At 40.0% G+C, this 16,776-nt stretch overlaps 1 protein-coding gene across 1 annotated transcript in view; it reads right to left on the bottom strand.

The window, feature by feature from the left end:
- Window positions 1–318: 318 nt before the first annotated feature.
- Window positions 319–16,776, bottom strand: part of LOC126501615 (uncharacterized) — a 269,467-nt gene continuing 253,009 nt past the window's right edge. The window contains exons 17-18 of the mRNA XM_050142373.1: window positions 12,654–12,860; window positions 319–480 (exon numbers count right to left, since the gene is read on the bottom strand). Coding sequence (XP_049998330.1) covers window positions 319–480; window positions 12,654–12,860 — 369 coding nt within the window. The remainder of the gene's footprint in view (window positions 481–12,653; window positions 12,861–16,776) is intronic.

The following is a 16,776-nucleotide window of genomic DNA, read 5'->3' as shown; positions in this document are numbered from 1 at the left end:
GCTCACTTAATCATCATCCTGTAGACACTTCTCTTATTTCCTCCATATGAAAAACAAACAAGTGGAAACAAGAAAAATAAAACCCATTTTCCAAGTGTGCTGTCAGGGCCATCCCATCTCTCTGCAAAGTCCAAAGCCCAACACCTTGGTCTATGTCAGCAACCAACATCCATGACCTACTCTTACATAAGGTACTGGATTGGAAGAGAAAGCTGAACTTTATCTTTTTGTTGGGAAATTAGGGAGATAAGAAGAACTTGATATTTGGGGTTCCTTCTGGGTGAGTGTAATCACAGATAGTGTTGATCCATTGCTCAATCAACAGAGAAAAATACCTTTGATTTCCATGGAGCCATCTCGTTTCTTTTGAACATTAGCCAAGGTTTCTCTCTGCACGGTGTCCATTTGCCTTATGTCATCCTCAATAGCCATGATTACTTTGCTGGGGACAAACTTCAAGGCACTGATGTCACCAAACACCTATAGAGTGGTGACAATATGAGCAAATATTTCAATAAAATGTTCAAATGGTGCTATCTTTTTCTTCAAATATCTCATAGAGGAAGGAAAACTGTAATTTATACAACCTTACTTGGACACTATCGTCCTAACCAGAAGCTTATGATCTAGGCTTCCTAGTCCAGTCATTTCTACCTTTACTACACCATATAACGACCCTACAAAGAATACAGAGTAAACATGAAGCAAGCAAAATACATATAGAGAGTGAATTTTCTAATCTTCTGACACCATAACTATATACATCAAAAACAAGTCTTGAGATCTAGAGAATTAGCTCAATGGTTAAGGACCCTTGATTTTTCAAAGAACCCAGGTTCAGTTCCCAGCACCCACATATGATGGCAGGGTAGCTTACAACTGTGACTACAATTCAGGAGATCTGATGACTTCTTCTGGCATCCATGGGTACTGCATGCACATGGTGCACACACATGCATGAACACACATAAAACCAAGATTAAGCTCCCATTTTGGCCTTTTCTAAACATGGGTTTTATGGCATATGCCTGTAGTCAAGTGTTCAAGACCAGGAGAATGGGAGCTGGAGGAGAACCTTGGCTATACAGTGAGAACAAGCATCAGAGAAGCTAAATCAGAAATAATATTAAAAATCAGCAGTTGCTTGGTGGAATGTAGAGATGACAAAATCTGTCTAGGGAACAGAATTTAATGTTCCTGTTGGAAAAAAGTTTCATGCCTGGAGGAGCTCACACAGACACAGACTGACTGATACTGCAGCAGAACTCCTATTTCTGTGATTTGGGTTTATTCCTGGACTATCATAATTACCAATGTCACTGACTTCGTTCACACCTTATCCTTTGAATGTATCTTGTACTTTCAAGAATTATGCCAAAGGTTTGTATTTCCCTACAGCAGCAAGGAATGGAGTCACTTCTACAGATAAAATTGGCAAATTAATTAACTTCTCTGGATAGCAAAGAGGGCACCCACTTTCAAACAAGTTCTTCCCTGGTAGCAGGAACCATTTTCTTTCTTGGTAATAACTTCTTCCATCCTCTAATAAGCTCATAAATCATGCAGCAAGCCAATCATAGTGCCACTTTCCAGGGTAGGCCAAGGGGGTGGTGGTGGTTAAATACTAGGAAGAGAAACCTGACTTCCAAGAAAGTGAGTGTTAGGAAGGAGAAAGGATAAGATGGCATACCACATGTAGAAAACCTTTTCAGACAGAAGAGGTTAAAAAAAAAAAGAAGAGAGTTGATTTCAGCATCTAAATTCAGCCATTTTATCAAAAAGCCATGGCAGCTCCGCTTTTATTGAGTTAATAAATACTCCTCATGATTAAGGACATATAGATTGGATACTTGGCCCATTCTATAATTTTCCTATTCCAGGTAATCTCTTTTGCCCTGCTTACTAAGAGTCTAAGTTTCCTATAGCCACCTGAAATTAAACTCTTTGCTTGCACTTTCTCTCTGTATTCTTATCCTGTGGTATAAAATCCACCTCTCACTTCAAAGAGAGTAAAGGGCAGTTAACTTTAAGTTACATGTGCACATGTGTGAGGTGTATGCACGTATGTGGGCACACATGTGTGGAGACTAGAGTTGATGTCAGATGTCCTCTCTGGTCTCCTTTCTTATATATTGAAGCAGGTCTCTCACTTAAGCCTGAAGCTTGCTAAGTTGGCTAGTCTAGCTAGTCAGCTGGCTTCAGGGAGCCCCTGTCTTTGTATCCCAGGTGCTGGGAATACAGGCAGATTGCCTTTTATGTGGGTGTTGAGGACCCAAACTCTGGTCTTTGTTCTTTTTTTTTTTTTTTTTTTTTTTTTTGGTTTTTCGAGACAGGGTTTCTCTGTGGCTTTGGAGCCTGTCCTGGAACTAGCTCTGTAGACCAGGCTGGTCTCGAACTCACAGAGATCCGCCTGCCTCTGCCTCCCGAGTGCTGAGATTAAAGGTGTGCGCCACCACTGCCCGGCTGGTCTTTGTTCTTGTGCAACAACCCCTTCATCCACAGCTCCACCCTCCCCAGTGAAGACCGATTATTCTTAAGCAAAATACGAGTGAGGATTGTGAGTAACACAGACATGGACCAAAGACCATGGCCTGACAAGAAAACAGTTTTATGAAGTTCTATAGGAGAAAGAGAAATACAGAGAGAGAGAGAGAGAGAGAGAGAGAGAGAGAGAGAGAGAGAGAGAGAGAAATGAGAAATAAAGTTTTTTTTCCAAACACATTGATGGGAAGGTCAGAGAGGCAACTACAACAAAACAGAGACTGCGCTTTAGGTCTCAGATGCTATCTAATGACAGCCTTAGCTTTGGGCTTGGTGGAAGCTAAGGGCTGCCTAAGTGAATAAATTTCAAAGTTTTTCCTTATAGCTGAAAGGATACTAGGCCAGACACAGAGAAGACCATGAGTGCTGGCTTTAACAGGACTAAAGCTAGCCAAAGAGAATTTGGTTCTAGAGCTACAATATTTCAGTTCTCCACAATCCTGGCTTTTGATGCAGTCTATCAGCCTTGCAGAATTTTTAGCCGAAGTGTGGACCATAGTTTCCTAGGAACCTTGGTTGCCAGTCTCTTGTGTTTATTGTCTTTTATATGCATTCCTGTCTTTGCAAGTGATATTTCAACTCTAAATTGTGCTGGAAAACATTGTAGATACCACAGCAGTTGTGGAGATTGTTTCTCTTTTTGTTTTCATTTCATCTGGATCGTCTAAAAGTATAAACCACAGTTATACTTCTGGAGCTTTCTCCAGATGCCTCAAAATATTTCTAAGTGAGCTATGTGCTAATTCTGTAAGGAAGTTTTTTTTTTCATTCATGACAAACATTGAAGTCAATGGCAGTCAGTCATCACCAGACTTATGAGCTCCTGAATGACAGGGTGACTTTTCCTAAGTCTCCTGTCATTTGCAATCACTATTCGCTATTGAGATTTAGAGTTAAAACAATAACATCAACCACTGATTTATATTCTAGGAAAGAAAGAGTTGAGATGGCTCCTTAAAACGTCTATATGATTCCTAGAGAGACACAGATGCTTGGTTTAGGAAGACATGGTGGTGGGGGTATCCTTTGCTGAGGTTTAAGAACCCTAGCTCCTGTCAGGACAATTCCTACTTAGGGTCATCGACCAACAACTGTACACTTCGGAGTTGCTCACATCCTCCTAATTGGCTCCCACAGTTACAAACACTCTGATTGCCCTTGTTACAGTTGCCAAAAAAGTATCAGATACACTTATTTAAAGTGCTATAGATGCGCATGTGAAATACATCTAATTAATGCACATAATTTTAGCTGCCAGGTTTAAGGAAGAGGGAATAAAAATGTAACTACCTAAAGAAACACTTTGTCATCATTGCAGAACTAACTCAGTCTGACAAGGCTTTGCTTCCATTAGCTGCAATGTGATCACGGAGAGATCTTGGGCTATTTTTAATTCGTTTCAATCTAGTTATTTATTTCAATATATAGTCATTTATTTCAAATGATTGTCCTGGCCAAAAAAAATAGCTACAAATGCTGTAGTTATATGCATTATTTTCTGAATTCTATAGACAAATAGGAAGAAAGGTCTCTAGAAAACAAAGATATTAAAGATATTACTTTCAAAAAATAGGAGGAAAAAAAGCTGTACCAAATCAGGCATCATCTTTCAAAGGCAAAGGAGGTTGGGTGATGGACCATTATACCATGATGCTTTGTGTTTCAAAACAGTACAATCTGATCGAGTTTAGAAAGTATAGTTTCTGCAGCTGTGAAGGAAAAAAAAAAAGACCAAAGTGCTGGGTGGTCATTTCCTTCACTGCAACTGTGGTTATTTGTGAGCTCATATTTCTGGTGGTTAGGCATGCATATAGGTGGATACACATCACACACATACACATGTATGCATTTTATTTTCATATTCTTTGATCCAGTAAATCTATATCCAGGATTTACCTTTTATAAGTAATATGGGTTGCCAGTGATAATAACAGAAACTTGAACCCTAAATTCTACTCATCTATAAAAGTAACAACCACAAAATAATTGCACAATTTGTCAGAATCAACTTTTTAAGAGGAAACCCCATTCCAACCTACGATGTAACAGAGGCTAAGGTCTTAGGGACCCTGACTTGGATCTCCAGTCTAGAGTTAATGTTTATGATTGGGAACTAATCAAATCCAATCAGAGATACCTCCTTATCACTATTAGACAGTGTCTCGGGAAGAGGCAGGGCCCTTGGGGACATGCAGAATTGTTGTCCAATGGGGACATGATGACAGTCCACTCTGCCCAAGCTTCCTTATGTTGTGTGCTCAAAGCAGGACTGGTCCTCCTTGGTGGAAAGAAGTGTCTGTGTGTCTTAAGGCACTGCTGACTAGTGCAGACCCATGGAGAGAGTTAGTTAATTGCTTGCTAGAGTAGGAGATGTATCCCCAAGTTTGAAATAGAAAAACAAAGTTGATGTTTCTTATGACAGAGTACTTACTGCCAAAATAAATGATACTGGTAAAACTTCAGAGATCATTATACTCATATTCTTGACAGAAGACTCGAGAAATAAAAAGGTATTCTGAACACAAATTTCAAGTTCCTTATCCCAGTGAATATTGGACTTATGTTTTTACAAACTCAGTTCACTGTGTGTAGAAAGACAACAATGTCTGAAGGCCCAGATAAAGCAGTGATGGTTCTGGAAGATGGAGTTCAGCAGCTATGTTCAGCACAGTAGTTCACAGAGAGGGCAAGGAACGTATTCATCTTAGGTGAAATCATCAACCTCAGGAACAGAACTGGAAATGATGTGGCACTCTCGAAGTTACAGGTGGAACCAGCATCAGTTTAGAATAAGGTTTGCATTCCAGCAGAGTAAATCACTCGTGTGACATTTCCTCACGTGACTAAGCAAAGGGTCCACACGTGCTTCTCACATTCTGGGGTTAGTCTTGGTTGCCGGTTGTAGCGTTGGGTCTGCCAGCCAGCACAGCTGCGGAAACCAGAAGCCAAGGTACGCAGTCTTTTCATTTTTGTAAAAGTACGCTCTCCTTGGTTGGAAAATATTCAGGGTTCTTAAGATTAAATATCTGAATATTGCTTCTGAACGAGCGGCTGTCGCTTTAAATCTAAAGGCTAGTTTGTTTACTGGCTGTATTTAAATCCTTTAGAAAATGACACAAAATGGCAATAAAATCACTGTAAGTATTCTACAGGGGAATATAAATGCCCCTTGCTTCCACTGTACATATCTTTCTACATAATTCTAGTTTATTTTCCTGGTGATTATGTTAAATATGTAAAAAGCCTTTTCTCATAAAGGTAAAACTGCTGGATGTTCCCGTGTTGTAATTCAGCGTTAGTGTCAAGATTGCTTCAGAAAACGAGCCGCAGTCACTATTTCCCTCCTCTTGAGTGTCACTTGGCATACCGTCTGTGATTTTGCACATAAAATAAACTTCCATGATTTTATAACAGTGTTTGGGAACCATAAGTAATACTAAATATAATTCAGAGGGTATGTTTGTAAAACTAACCGAGGCAAAGGAACTGTGATTTTATTTTTTAAAGAAGGCTTTTTACGTTTTATATTGTCATTAAATAGTTATTTCAGAAAATTAGGGAAGAATCTGTCGGTGAAAATCAAGAGACTAATATGTATTAATCCTTAAAGAGAAATGTGTGTAGCTGGCTTTTAGTCTAATATCGACACAATAAAATGCATCTAAATCTTGAATTTCGTCTCTTCATGCAAACATAAGAAGATATAATTATGTTTGTGACGACTGTCTTTTTGCCTTTCTTCATGAGTGAATCTTTTGATGCTTTAAGAAATTAGTATCAGGCAACCTTGTCAAGTGAAGTAAGATAAAACCACACATTCTGAAAACACTCATTTCAAACAGCGACTTTTTTACTTATGCATTTCAAATTTACTTACAATATTAAATCACAAATATTTCTCTAGTGCTATAATAAATTACAATTAATAAAATTAAGAGAAGTGCACCCTATTTTTCTTTTCGTTAGCCTAAATATCTTTTCTGAGACACAGTTCAAGGTAGGAAAAATACATAGAATTTTAAAAAGATGTACTTAATCAACGTAAAACATTTAATATTTTCAAATTATGTACAACAGATTTATCTCCCCATTTGTACAATATTCATATTAAACATCTAATCACATATTTTAATTTACATATTAATGTTAATGTTTGAGCTGTTTCAAAAATAGTTTTAATTTACCTTTTAAACGATTCTTATGATCAAGAATCCAGATAAGTTTTCTCATCCAATAAAATAAGCATACATCATTTTAGTTGACATGAATATAATGGTAGAATAATTATCTTCTATAGCTTTTGTAAGTTCTGATGATGTGGAAATGCAAAAAAAATCTCATTGGGTACAAAATATTTTTAGAAAGGTTCACCTATTTTACTCATATTTATAAATTAAAAATATAGAGTTTACATCTTAGAGAAATTACTGATGACTGGTTGCCCCAAAATATGAGAACCAACAAAGCAGAGACACTGAATACAGGATTGTGAGCTATATTCTAGAATCTTCATAATGGTATCCATAAAAAATCTGTAGGATTTTAAAGATCATTCTGACCATCACAAGTCCACATGCAACAAATGGGATCAAAATAATTCTCAGACTTTTTTCAGGAGGGCATAGCTGCTGTAAAGACAGTCTGGCCATAGGAGTATTTTTACCTTACAAGTAGAGTAGTTTTTTTTTTAAATAAATGATTGCATTCCCTAAAAGGTGTCTAGAGGGTAATCGGTTCCTTTAAAACTTGCTCAAAAATAAACCTGCATAGTACTTTCGGTGTCACCAACACACATTAAAAAAAAAATTACACATGAAAAGCTTAACAGAGCACAAGTCAGAGCTATCTTGCCTGGTCTTGTGAAAGACTAACCATTTCACAGGAAGTTGTGCTGGCCTAATTATTGGGGGAAAATAAAAACACTATTTTGATAGGTATATACAGGTATCATTTGTTCCCCAGGCATTATTTGAGGAGAGTTAAATTAATAGCTAGCTAACTAATTAGTAAGTACATCTGCCTGAGTCTTTTCACTCAGGCCCGTCAGGACATCTTGTGAGAAGGATGTTATAATATTTACCTGATACGTGCATTCTACTTTGTTTTTATAGGCTATCCCTTAAGATAAAGTTTATAATGGTGTTTAAGTGTTAGATAGACCAGAATGAAAACCCTTCACAGTTTCTTTAAAGTAGATATCTGTCTTAATGAAAGGAAGACGCAAAATACTTTCAGGTTCTTATTTTTAAAAATCAATAGACATTGCAGTCTCTAAGTTTGAGTCTGAAAGCCAGAAGTACAAGACATTAGTATAGATGACATTTGTAGCACCAGCTCACACAAAACCACTACCGTCTGCTGCCAAGTGTTTCTTTTAGCGTGTATTGTGGGTAGTACCACATATGTAAGCATGTACTCAAGGGACAGGCTGTGTCTTCCCGGACAGGTATTGCACACAAAAGGTCAAAGGCTTTAAATTTGAGCAATGGAAAAGTGCTTCCTTTTTCTACTTTTGCGCGAGTTTATTGTAATACGGTAATCTTCAGGGCCACCTAAAACTATGCAGAATAAGAAACACAAGAGCAGCCTTTTTTTTTTCTCCTCCCCTTGCAATGTCTTTCAACAAGGGGAGAAGCTAATGAGGTAATTTTCCTGAAAATGCAAAATACCAACATCTCATTATTATCATTCTCTCTCTCTCTCTCTCTCTCTCTCTCTCTCATACACACACACACACACATACACATGCATACACATGCACACACACACACACACATAGAGCAAATTGATAAAGAATATTGACATGAGAAATGCCAATTGATCTGGATGAGTGTATCTAGAAGAAATTTAAACCATACATTGTAAACTGGAAAAACTCCCGATGATTTGGATGAAGTTTCACTCTGCAGTTCACTGGGTTCACAGAAACTCATCCACCAAACTCAAGCTTCCAACACCTTCAGTGCAGGCTACCCCTCTGCCCTCTGCTTGGGCCCTCTCTGTTCATGGCTTTTTGCACTGTGGGTCTTGGGTTTCCTGCCGGTCAAAACACCCAAAATTGAGTAAAAACCCATCTTAAAATAAAATTGATTTTGGGTTTTTCCTCTCCTCCTTCCTTCTCCTGCTGTTTTCTATCAGCAGAACGCTAATACTAATTGGTTAATCTGTTATTTAGGCAAGTATTAATATTCTCATTTTGCAGGCAAGGAATCGGGCTTCCTGCTGCGTATCCCCTGGCCCTGGGTAAGGAGCTCTTCAGATGGGAGATTCAAAGTAGGTGAGGTTGGCCTCCTGAGACCTATGCTGCTTGCCGGAAGCCTCCAGGAGGGCTGAGCTGGGCCTCCTTAGATCGCCGAGTTCCTGGCTCCCCAGTTCTCAACTCAGACCACCAGGCGACACCGCCTCTAATGACAAAAATCCATTTTCCCATTCCACCCCAACAAATGCTCCAAGGACTTTCTTAATTGCGACTGCTACCCTGGGAACAGGAAGCTTATTTGTAACTTGATGAATCTCCACCAGGCTTGCCTGGGTTTCTAGGTTTGCAGTACTAAAAAACTTTACAGTAACTTTGTGCGAACACTATCTGAAGATCACACTACCTACAGAACAAAGAGATAAAACATTTTCTCAGTAGAAACCCAGTAAAATTCACGAGTCCAGACAGGTTGGTAGAAATCGCGTAGAGAGAAGAGCTTTGCTTGGAGGACGTAGCCACTGCTCCGGACTGGAGGACATACAAAACAAAACACAGAGGCCAGCCAAAGAACTGTATCATCCCACAAGCCTGTGTGAAAAACACAGGAGAAAGTCCATACTCATGAATTCTGACCTCATTTGTGCAAAAATGGTTCTTTTCAAAAAGCACACTTTACCACATAAAAAGAGACTTGAAAATAATCATTTCTAGACCAAAAGGCCAAGGTTTAATTGGAATATTTTTTTAATGGGAAAAGATTAATGTCTGGCCTGTACATTTTACCAGACTTGGCATGATTTAAAAGTTCCACTAATACTCAAATCCACCATAAAACCATTAAGGGTAAAGTTCAAGTTGCAGGGTGGGATCCAAATTCATCTATTTTCATTTTGAATTAAACGTCATAATCTATTTTGAAAATGAGTTAGTCTCAGGCTCTGTGGAATGTTTCAGAAATATCTGAGCAGAGTGTGGCCTGAGTCTACCTTCATCTGCAAGTAGGTCTATAATCTGTGTAGGCTCAGGATCTCCTAAAGGCTGTAGTGATAAAGACCCCATGTTATACAAAATGTCCATCAGTAGCATAGCTTAGAATCGAGGAATTCAGACTTGACAGAATTCCTAGAGTACCAATTCAGTATCTAAAACAGAGACTCCAAGTCAAGACATGTCTCTGGAAGTTTAGGAACCACCACTTCAAAAACTCAAGACACAGACTAGAGAGATGGCTCCGTGGTTACAAGCACTGACTGATCTCCCAGAGTGAATGAAGGTTCAATTCCCACCACCCACATGGCAGCACACAACTGTTATAATTCAGGTTCCAAGGGACCTGATATCCATGGGAAAAAAAATACCCAAGACACATAGTAAGTTCAAAAAACCTTTCTCTAAGCCTGAAATGCAATCTACCTGTCCTCCTGTTTGTTGATGTTTAAATTTTCTTTCTATCATGAAAGAGACATGAATTGAGTTTCTCATTTAGAATTCAGAAGAGCAGGTTCAAATCTCTTCCAGTTTCAGGTGTTATAGCCCCCCAAGATCAATAGCAAACCGAGCAGTGCTGGAGCTGTAGGCTAGCATATTTCTAGCAGGGTTTGATCCCCAGTTTGGAAGGCATAGAGGAAGTTAGGGCGTGTAAGACAGGCAGGAATGGAGAGAGAGGGGAGTCAGGGAAGGAAAGAAAGAGAGAGGAGGGAGATAGAATGATGGAGGGGGAGGGAGAGAAGGAAAGGAAGGAGAGAGGGAAGGAAGGGTTCGAAATAGACTTGGCAGCGCCCCATGAGGCCAGAGAGAGGTAAAGGGGTTGAGAAGGTGGTGAATGTGAGGCAGGTGCTGCAAACAAACGTGCTTACTCCTAAATTTGCTCCAGGGTTCTATGACCTAACTTATCCCAGGAGGAAGTATGGAGACAATAAAGAAGAAAATCCAACCCTCATTGTAAGCATTAGAAAAAAGCAATACAAGGAGGTCATTTCTTTGTGAAATCAAAGTCTTGGGACTCAGAGGAAGTAAAGTCTTCATGGGTAGATCACATACACACCTAAGAGAGGCCAAGAACCACTGCATATTCTATGACCCAAATAAACAATGTGTTTGTGTGTGTGGGGGGGTGATATTGCTGGGTTTTAATTTGTGCAAAAGAACCAGCAATTGCCCAGTTGCCTGTCCATCACTCCCTGCTGTACCAGGCAGAAGATGAAAATAAAGAGGAAGAGGCAGGCGGCTCTAGCATCTCCCTCCAGACCACTCAGTCCTTCCTGAAGCTTGGTCAGGCTATTTTTAGTGGAAAATTACCAATGTTTGTAAGAATGTTTATAGGTTGAATGCATTTCATTGTACAAGACTCATAACGCTTTTCAATCCATAACGTACCTCTTGAGAAAGAACTAAAAGTGCCTTGCAGATGGTATCTCATTAATCTACCCCAAATCCCCATGAGCCAGGTAGCATAAGTATGCATAACCCAGTTTTCCAGATCAGGAAATAGGCAGAGAGTAGTGAGAAATGACTCAGCCAAGGTTATGGAGCAGGAGCACGAGAGAGGAAACAGCAGAACTCTGGTGGTGGCTGTACTCAGGAGGCCAGGACATCTCCCTCCTGACTTTCCACCCAGGCACCAGGAGAAATATAACATGTTAGAGAAGAAAGACTACCTTAGCATCCTCGCAGCTTATGCTATTTCGGAGCACGTAGCAAGTGCATAATTACAGATACATTGACAAATTTAAAAAGTAAAGTCGTATCAGTTTATTCTATTTAAAAAAAAAAAAAAAAACATAGGCTTCTACGGTAAATGCCTCCGAAGTCACAAAGGATCATGCAAAAACAATGGGGACCAGACTCTTTAAAATCACATTGGGAGAATAGACACCAGCTTGGGGACAGAGAGCACCAGCTCTCCGGTTCACCTACTGTCTCACTGACACACACCCACTCCCTTCTCTTAAGTCAAGGTGAGGAAGGGAGGAGAGCTGGTTGTTTGGAGAGATTTGTTGTACGCTTCTCAGGACTGTGCCTGTGGGATTCGAATTATACTGGCTCCTATCTGCAAGACTGGGCTCTGAACAACTCAAAATTTTTTCCAAGAAGGAGTGAAAGGTTTTTCTTTTTCTTTCTTTCTTTCTTTCTTTCTTTTTTTTTTGCTTTATTGATCATTTTTTTCCATCAGTTTCACAACAAAAATAGTGTCAGCCAGTTCCAAAGGTGGTGGGACAGACAGATTTGTCAGTTTTAGTCAGCCACTTCTGTAGCACGGTTCCGTGACACACAGGGTGTGTCGCTACAGGTGTTTTCCTTCTTAGCCTTCATTTTTGTCCTGACACCCCCTCAGGCTCCCCAATGAAAAGCAATGTAGCCCCAGAATTCAACCCACTGTTAAGTTTGGATCCTATGACTCTGATACAACTTGAGTTTATAAATTCAAAATCAGCTTTCTGAAAAACACATTTTCAGGAGAAAACGTTACTTTAAGATCTTTCCCAGACGATGTTTTCAAAATATTCTTAAAGATTTAGTGATGGGGTGCGTCTCTGGATTTTTATAGTCTTTCCTTAGAGAGATATGAAACATTAGCATCTCTTTGACTGAACCTACTAATGTTTGTAAATACTACCTAACTAAAACAGTTGCAGGTAGAATTCTGAATTATTCTGGTTGCTTTTTCCTGGTCTATCTCCCCCAATACAAACAGAAGCTTTCATTTCCTTTATATCCTATGTAGGCAAAAACTAAAATACAGTTTCAAAACAGTTACATGCAGTATCGCAGATACTAGCTACCACCTACGTTCCCAGGGATGCTGACGTGTTTGTCAGCAAGTGTAAATCACACACATTTAAGCATGCATCTAACAACGACGAACTACAGCATTCAGAACATCTACCCCCAAACTCTTCCATTCCATACATACCTCAACGATGGCGCCATCTGGGAGCCGGAGAAAATGGCGGTACAACTCTTGAAACCCACTGGGATAAACAGTGTACACGGAAATGTGGGAAGTAATCCCTCCTGGACCAACTGCAGATGCAGAAATTTCATCCTGAGGGTGGGGGTCACAGCTGGAGACACTGGAGCTGGTGCCATGGCCTTTGCACATGTAATCGTGCACTGCCACCTAGTGAGACCCAGAGAGCCCCCCAGGTCCCCCATGCCCAGAAAAAAAAAGAAGAAGAAGAAACGAGTAGTTAACATTTAGCGAGAGCTTAGCCAGTTTGAAATGATTTTACAATTCACCTGAAAGTCTGCTGTCTGCAGTGCTTGCACTCCGCTCCATGCTCCACGCGCACTTGTATGGCGTATATCTAAATAGTGAAGACAGACAAATCCCCGGTGTGTGCTCCCCAAAGTTAATTCTACACAGATGAAGCTGTAATTGACTTCCATATAAACCCAAAGCAGGAAGATCAAGCAGCCTGTGACAATGGCAGTGCAGATAAAAAAAACAAACATGTTTACAGATCGCTTTGCGAATGGCTGTGCTTCCTCTCTCACCCAAGAGAAAGGTTTTCTCTTTCCAGTCGCCTGTGCTGCGAGGTGTGTGTGCCAGGCTTCACCTGTCCCTGACCTAATGGGCCAGATACACCCCATAGACGTTTCCTGGGTTTTGTACACTGTCTGCACTGACCACCAAGTTTGTACCTGGCAATCCTGAACTTGGTTCTTACTGGAATAAGAAGCCTTATTTTTAGCCAAACTTCTCAGGTGACAAATTCATTGTCTAATGGGATATACCCTGTGTATTACATCAGCATTAAATTAAATTACATCAAATTAAGTGACTTACAATGCAGTTGAAAAGACACACCTGCATTGATTGTTAAATATATTGCAAATGAAGATTTGACTGCACCTCCTTAAAACTTGTGTGCTGCTAATAAGACTTCGGGATTCCTTTTTGTTCCCCCTTTGGTCTTTTTCTTCAGTTCCTGAGCTATACTGGTACTCTATGCAATTCTTCATTTCTTATTCCAAGCTGCCTATAGTTTTAGAACTTGACAAAGTTTTTTAATGGATTCTCTCTTTATTAGCTCTTTTGCTGAGACAGAATATTTATTTAGTGATTCAGAGGCCCACTTCAAACATAAACCAAATGTTAATGCCTCTTCAACATTACCTTACAAATACTGCGAATATTCAAGGATTTGGAAAGATTTCATAATACAAAAGAAAATCCTGCCCAATGACTAGCTAATACAAGCCTGAAACTGGCAATACACTCTTAAAATCTTAGCCAGTGAAAACTTTTTTTCCTTGGAAAAAAAAAGGGGGTACAATTAAAATCTGGATGGGCAGAAGAAAAAAAGTCACAAATTTCTTGAAAATATTTGAAGGACCAAAAGGCAGGGGTCTAATATGATTAAAAACAGAGGTTTTGTATCAATGTAAGCATGCTTAAGAAACTCACTGCTTTGTAGGAATTTACAGGAACATAGGCTAATGCTAACTTTAAATAAGTCTGATTGTGACAAGTACAGACAGGAGACTTTTTTTCCCAGATAAAGTCTAAATTCAGTGAGGTTTTGTTTGTTGTTTTTTATTGTTTTTTTTAAACAGTGTAACTGTATGTTGATCAGTTGAAGAAAATGTGGTTTACAGACTTCATGAAAAGCTATCCAGCTATAAGATGATAAAAAAAAAAACTGACATTTTTCATCAACATGTTGTGGCGGATATTCAACAAGCCAGCACAGAGAGGGAAAATTCTACTGTGTTCCACTCATCCATGGCAACTACCAAAGGCTGACATCTTAACTATAGAGAGGAGACTCCTGGTTGCCAGGTGAGCTGACAGGGAATAACTGATCAACAGGCAAACACTTAGCAGGAATACGTGCCAGTGAGACGCCAATACACAATAGGTTGGAAGTAGTTAGAATTTACATAATGATATCCCAAACCCTGAAGAAATGATAAGCATGTGAGATGGCTGATGAGCTAAGTCACTTGACTGGACCATTACACAGTATCTAGATATTTGGAAAAAATACATAGCACTCCTCAACATGTGTGGTCACTATGCTTCCATTACAGGTGACAACTAAACAGTCTTGGTGGGACTGCCACAGACATGGACACTGCGCAGGTGATTTCAGCACAGGCCTGGTCCTGATAAAGACACTGAGAGGCAAAGTGTATAGCGAAGGGTCCTGTGACGACACACCACTAAGAAAATATGAGGTCAGAAGGGCATTTGGTGTGGTGGAGACTCCAGATTCTAGCTTCAGACAGCTTGGATATAAGCCACAACTGGGGGCACAAGTAGCAGAAGCGAAGTCAAGTGTAACAGGCTCTCACCTTGGAAGATGTAATGCTAGCACATTGAGGCAGGAGTAAAAGAGGGAAGGTCTTATTAACCACAGCAGGTAAGACTGATATCCTTTTTCAACAAAAGAAGCAGAAAAAATTGTGACCTGGAAAGCACATGCATACATACATACATACATACATACATACATACATACATACACATTCATATAGAAAACCACATTCCTGAGCATTCCCAGTTTAAGGACACCACTTAAGAAAGAAAGATGGTAGACCCATTTATGCGCATGTTTAGCTCAAGGTCATGGGCCTGAGCCATAACTTGTATCTCATTACAGGCATTGATCACCACTGTGCCCATCTAACCTGGTAATGCCAAAAGTTATGGTTCATAAAGGTGAACTAACTGACTGACCGACTCATGGTAGAATCACAGACACACAGGCAGCACAGAGAGCAAACCAGAAGAGAGATTGTGTCCGTCTCACCTGAAGTGGACATGTTGACACTGCATTGGGAGTGACAGAGAAAGGACACAGCTATCCATTTCTGAGAGTCGGGAGAGGTGGGATGCCAATGAGACACTGGAAGGAGGCTTCCAGGAAGCAGGCAAATATAGGGAAGGGCAATAATCATATCAGCATTGCATGTGTCTAAAGGAGAAATCTGCTAAACTGCATCAGAACTGTGGCCACAGTGAGGGTCACAAACACCAGAGCATAGAGTTGATGCTGAATCTGCCGCTAGCCTGGTGAGGACATCACCCAACCACACGTTTCCTGTTAGGTAACTTTACTTGTGGAGTCTGGAATGGAGCCTGCATCAGGACCAAGTGACAAAGGAGCCTGCATTCACCTCGGCCAGCTTCTCAGGTGTATGGGATTATATGACAAACTGCTGCCACTGCCACGGCTCAACCATGAGAATTCATTATTGTTCAATAGGTCTGGTATTGTGAAAAGAGGAAAAAGTGTATCTCTTTTCGTTTCTCACATGGCATGGTTATGGCACTTGGTGAGCAGAAGACTGTCCCTTGCTTCTTCTCTTCTATGTCTTGGAGCAAGGTTGTCCCCTAGAACCCTGTTTCCTCCACTTGTCCATATCTAGTTTAGCAAGAACACCCCCGTAACCTGTGCTCTTGATGTCCCTGGCAATTCTCCCTTTTATAAGTAACAAAATTGTGCCCACCTTCCATCTAGCTCTCTGTAATGAGGCAGGAACTTTTATTCCCTTTTGCGTCACTTCCTGTGGCTGCATTGTAACTTTCTCAAACAGTTCCAATGCGATATAACATACAAGCTCCCTGAGACTCCAACCATAAGCACTCACTGATATTTGAGTTCAGGAATGTCTGAATCTAAAGTCATGAGCTCATGGTTGTACTGTGATTCAGCATTTGAACATGGCCGTGAACATACTACGGTGTTTTTTCTTTAATATGCAGTCACAGGATGGGAACTTGTTTACACATGATTCTAAAGGTTGGATTTTTCCTCTCAGACCAACGCTCATATGGAACAGTCTGAGTTTCCCATGCTGGGTCTTGGTGGAAACATTCAAAATTAAATGTAATATCCAATGTCTAATGTCCATCCTTTCCACTAACATCCCATTGGGGTACCCAAGATTCTCTGGAGATTAACTAGCAAAGACACTGGACCACATTTTTCTCTGCGTTTGGGCCATAGAGGTTTTCCAAAGCAGCCATACATTTTTCTGAGTTTTCCAATTGGCAAGTCTTAGGATCTTTGGGATAGAAGAGGTAC

This window comes from Alexandromys fortis, unplaced genomic scaffold, assembly GCF_014885135.2.
Source record: "Alexandromys fortis isolate MF-2015 unplaced genomic scaffold, M_Fortis_MF-2015_v1.1 scaffold_5, whole genome shotgun sequence".
Lineage (NCBI taxonomy): Eukaryota > Metazoa > Chordata > Mammalia > Rodentia > Cricetidae > Alexandromys > Alexandromys fortis.
The sequence above is the reverse complement of the archived record's forward strand: the minus strand, read 5'-3'. Positions and strand labels throughout refer to the sequence as shown.